This window comes from Elephantulus edwardii, unplaced genomic scaffold (assembly GCF_000299155.1).
Source record: "Elephantulus edwardii isolate Elephantulus edwardi_28Jun2011 unplaced genomic scaffold, EleEdw1.0 scaffold00020, whole genome shotgun sequence".
NCBI lineage: Eukaryota > Metazoa > Chordata > Mammalia > Macroscelidea > Macroscelididae > Elephantulus > Elephantulus edwardii.
In genome coordinates this window covers 27246425-27250842 of record NW_006399770.1, presented here as the reverse complement: position 1 = coordinate 27250842, position 4418 = coordinate 27246425, and the positions used below count along the sequence as shown (strand labels likewise).

At 37.8% G+C, this 4418-nt stretch overlaps 1 protein-coding gene across 2 annotated transcripts in view; it reads left to right on the top strand.

Annotated features, from left to right (window-relative positions):
* The window catches only part of SLC25A24 (solute carrier family 25 (mitochondrial carrier; phosphate carrier), member 24), an 80077-nt gene that overhangs the window by 22522 nt on the left and 53137 nt on the right, over window positions 1–4418 (top strand). For both annotated transcript variants that reach the window (XM_006882464.1, XM_006882465.1), the window contains exon 2: window positions 3136–3262. In XM_006882464.1, the coding sequence (XP_006882526.1) occupies window positions 3136–3262 (127 nt within the window). The remainder of the gene's footprint in view (window positions 1–3135; window positions 3263–4418) is intronic.

Sequence of the window (4418 nt, the reverse complement as noted above, 5' to 3'; positions counted from 1 at the left end):
AACAACAACAACAGGTTGAATTTATTGAACTTTTTTTTAGGATTATTAAGATTTTTTAGGGGATTTCTTATGACCAAGTGGTAAAGAGTTTTGCTGCCAACCCAATGACATGAGACTAAAATCCACCAGCTGTGTCTCAGGAGAAAGATGGGCAAATCTCCTCCTGTGTGGCTTATAGCCTCCAGACCTGCGGGAGGGCAGCTGTGAGTGGTTCTGACTCGACAGCACCGAAGAACTACTTTAATTTTCTAGTTTATCTTGTGGGAAAAAAAGGTTTTGTTTTTTTTTTCTCTAAGCATTTGTCCATTTTCATCTTGATTTTCATGTTTTTTGATCTAAAATTACTCATAATATCTTTAATGTATGGAGTGCCTGGAGATGTTCATCATTCAACTTCTGATATTAGCAACCTGCTCATTTCAGTGTGATACTGATTTTTAAATCTATTGAAAGAATGATCTTTTGCCTTTGATGCTCTCACTTGTATTTTTTCATTACTTTTCTTTATTTTTTTTTAACTTTAAAGTTTTTCTCCTTGATTTCTTAAGATTATGATTTCATTACTGACTTCCAGTCTTCCCCCTCTTTGAATGTAAGCATTTAAAACATTGCCCATTTCCTTCTAAGTGTAGCTTTTTCTAGCGCTCTCATGGATTTTAGGTTTTCTGTCTGAGAGCTGACCATTGTATGACATTGATACAGTATAGTTTGTTTATGTGAGAAGAGCGTGAGTGCCAGACTAATAGAATCTGTAAGTTTTGGGTGGGTGATTATGAATGTCTTAATAGAAAATTACAGAAGCTCTAGTGGTGCCTCTCAGATGACTGCAGTCCACCAGAAGCTCTAAGAGAGAAAGATGGACAGTCTTCTTCTGTGATTGTTTACAGTCCCTGGAAGTCTGTTCTGACTTAATGGCGATGAGGTTGCCGTGGTGTCCATAGCCAGCTTCAGTGCTAACCTACAGGCCATGTGTCTGCTGGTTTGTTTGAGTCCACCAGCAGTGCACAGGAGAAAATTAAGCAGTCTCTTTCTGTTACACCTTATAGCCTTAGAAACCTGGCAGCAGATGGCTTTGTTTGAACCAACTCAACACCAATAGGTGAGTGTTAAATAGAAAGTTTATATTTGAATCGCGGTTGGCGACGAATTACATGGAATATCGTTTCACACATTTTATTTGTTCTTCAAAGTCAATGACTTATTAAGAAAGTAAGATTGTTAGAAGAATAGGACATTTAAAAATAATTTAGTCTAGTCAAAGGAAGACAGGTATCATTGAGGAATAGCAGGCAGTTTGAGATGACAGTTTCGGTTTGCTTTTTATTTTTAACTTTTCCTTGTGATTTGAAGGAAAATCTACACAGCAAATTGGTTTCCCATTCAACAACTTGTACACAGTCTGTCTTTTTGGCAGTGATTGCAATCCCCACTGTATAACGGCACCCTTTCCCTTCTTCCCTTTGTTTACTGTTTCCAGTCCTCAGGTCCTTTTCAGGACTTTGTCCCTGCATAAATGTTGCCCTTTGACCTCACATTGTTGATTGTTGAGGGACACCCGCTCTCCTGGAGCTCTTACTCACTTTATAGATCCATCTATCATTTGGCTGAGAGCTGAGCCACAGCGGCGATTCTGTTCCAGGCTTGAAGTGAGTCTAAGGGTCATTAGTTGTGAGAATCCTTACAGTCTCAGTCAGACCAATAAGCCTGGTATTTTAGGATTTTTAATTTATTTTTACATTTTCTCCCAGTCTATCTTGGATATTCAATTGTCATCGCTTTGAAAGAGGTCACCAGTGCTAACTAGTTATCCTGTGGTTCTTTTGGACACAGTAACTTTTTATAAGGATCATCTTTTAAGAAGGGATTGGTTCTGGAAATCAATGGGGAAAAATATTATTTTAGACATTGAAACAAACCCGTGTCAGGTTATTGAGAACTCTGGTGGTCCCTAGTGAGTTGTGCTGGGTTCAAAGGCTGCTCTTCCTCAGAGGTTGAAATCTATCAGCAGCTGGCTTGGGAGAAAGATGTAGTCTTGTGCTTTCTATTTGTTGTTTTTGCTGATTGCCATTGAGTCATGTACGACTTTCAGCAACTCTATGAACAAAAGACCTGAGGCCTTTCTGTAACTGTCATTTCTCCAAGTTCATAGAGTTTCCAGAGGCATGTGGTTTAGGAAGTGGATGCCACTTCTGATTCCTATCTTGTCTTAAACTGGGAGCTCCACCAAACACTGTCCACCATGGGCAGCCATTATGGCATTTGAGACCCCAATGATACAAAGTTCAGCATCACAGCAAAACCAGATTACCTTAGCACAGCAAATGGACAGAAGAGAGCTGTATAATTTAGAAGAATGTTCCTCCAAAATTTAATAACAAGGGATTAAAATAGAATCTCTCAGGCCAACCTTTTAAATACAAGGGCCCTCAACCAAACTATTCCATAATGACCTTCAACCAAAACAAGAGAGCCCATCTTACAGAGTCCAGTCACTTCACCCAGTCTCCAAAATTGAGACAAGGGCTTGGCCTTAAATACAGCTGTCTTCCTGGAGGTCTTACTGACTCGAAGCAGGAGACTTAAATAAAAACAATGAAACAATCCACACAGATCCTTAACCAAAACAAGATCACGGTCGTACAGAGTCCAGCCGCTTCATCCAAGTTCAAAATGGAAGATGAGGGCTTGGTGTTTTATGTTTTCTGTTTACAACTGTAAAAATCTGATGGAAGGCTACTCTCTTTCATCAGGTTTCTATCTTTCAGTGGGAGCTACTTTTCAGGGGAACTGAGTATGGGTTTTTAGTGTGTCTGGTCAAGTGTTTACATTATGTGTTGGCATTTAAAAAATACTAGTGAAAATATTTGGGGTATGATTACATGAACATTAAAAGAATCATGTTTTATAGCAATCACTGAATCATGTTTCCAGTAGACAATTTAACACAAGATTTGGAATTATTTTATAGACATAACTTTTATTAAAAATCTTTACATATTAGATAATACAGTAGTTAGCCTATACTTGGTGCTTTAATCTTATAGGATAACAGTCTACTTGAAGTATGTGTACCAGTAATTTAGTACGTTAATCCATGTTAGCAGTAAAAGAACTTTAATTTGTTATTTTTTGTAGAAAATTTTTAATACTGGAGATACCAACAAAGATGGGATGCTGGACTTTGAAGAATTTATGAAGTACCTTAAAGACCATGAGAAAAAAATGAAGTTGGCATTTAAGAGTTTGGACAAAAATAATGATGGTACGTCTTTTTCTTTCATCTATTTTTTTTTACCAGCTATTGAGAAATACTTTGCATGCCTCTAACAATCTAAAAGAGACCTATTTAGCATCCCTACAGGTGGATGTAATTATTATTTGTGGTAATATTTGTTTGTAATAGTAAATAATTTTATATAGAGTCTATTTTTAAGTGAATAAAATGATAATTTTGTTGACTGAATTAAAAACTACAGGTAGGAGTTCTTGAAAAGATAATAACTATTGAACGTTGCTGATTTTTTGTGAAACTTTGTGTTGAAATGTAGTTACATATCCTTCTTCTTTCAGCAAGACAGATTGATTTCCATTTATAAATTTATCACTGTTAAGTCTGCTCCAGTTCCTAGCAGCCCTCTGCTATATTCCTGAAACTGTAAATCTTTATAGCAAGAGACTGCCCATCTTTCTTCTGTGGAGCAGCTGGTAGATTTGAACTACTGACCTTTTAGCAGCCCAATACATATATACTACTCCACAGAGGCTGTAAATTACACAGGTGGAGATTACCTATCTTTCCTCTTAGGAGCAGCTGGTGAATTTGAACCCACCTAACTATGGGTCTCCCGGATAATCTGTTCTGCATATAGATTGAAAAGGTATGGAGATAGGACACATTCCTTCCCAATTTTGAAACATGCAATGTTTCCTTGCTCTGTTCTGACAACTGCCTCCTTGTGCAAATGTAGGCTTTGCATAAGCACAATCAGGTGTTTTGGGATTCCCAGTCAGACTCAGCCACAGTTTGTTATGATCAACACAGTCAAACACCTTTGCATAGTTAATGAAACACAGATACACATTCCTCTGGTACTCCATGCTTTCAGCCAAGATCCATCTAACATTGCTATAATATCCCTAGTGCTATGGCCTCTTCTAAACCCAGCCTGCATCTGGCACTTCTCTGTTTAGGTGCTGTTTCTGTCATTTTTGGATAATCTTCCACAGAATCTTGCTTGCATGTGATATCAGTGATACTGTTCAATAATTTCCACATCTGTTGGGTCACCTTTCTTTGGAATGGGAACATTAGATCTCTTCTAGTCAGTTGGCCAGGTGGTTGTCCTCCAGATTTCTTGGCACAACTTGGGCAGTGTCTGTTTCTTTAAATTTGTCAATTTGTATGCTGTCAATTCCTG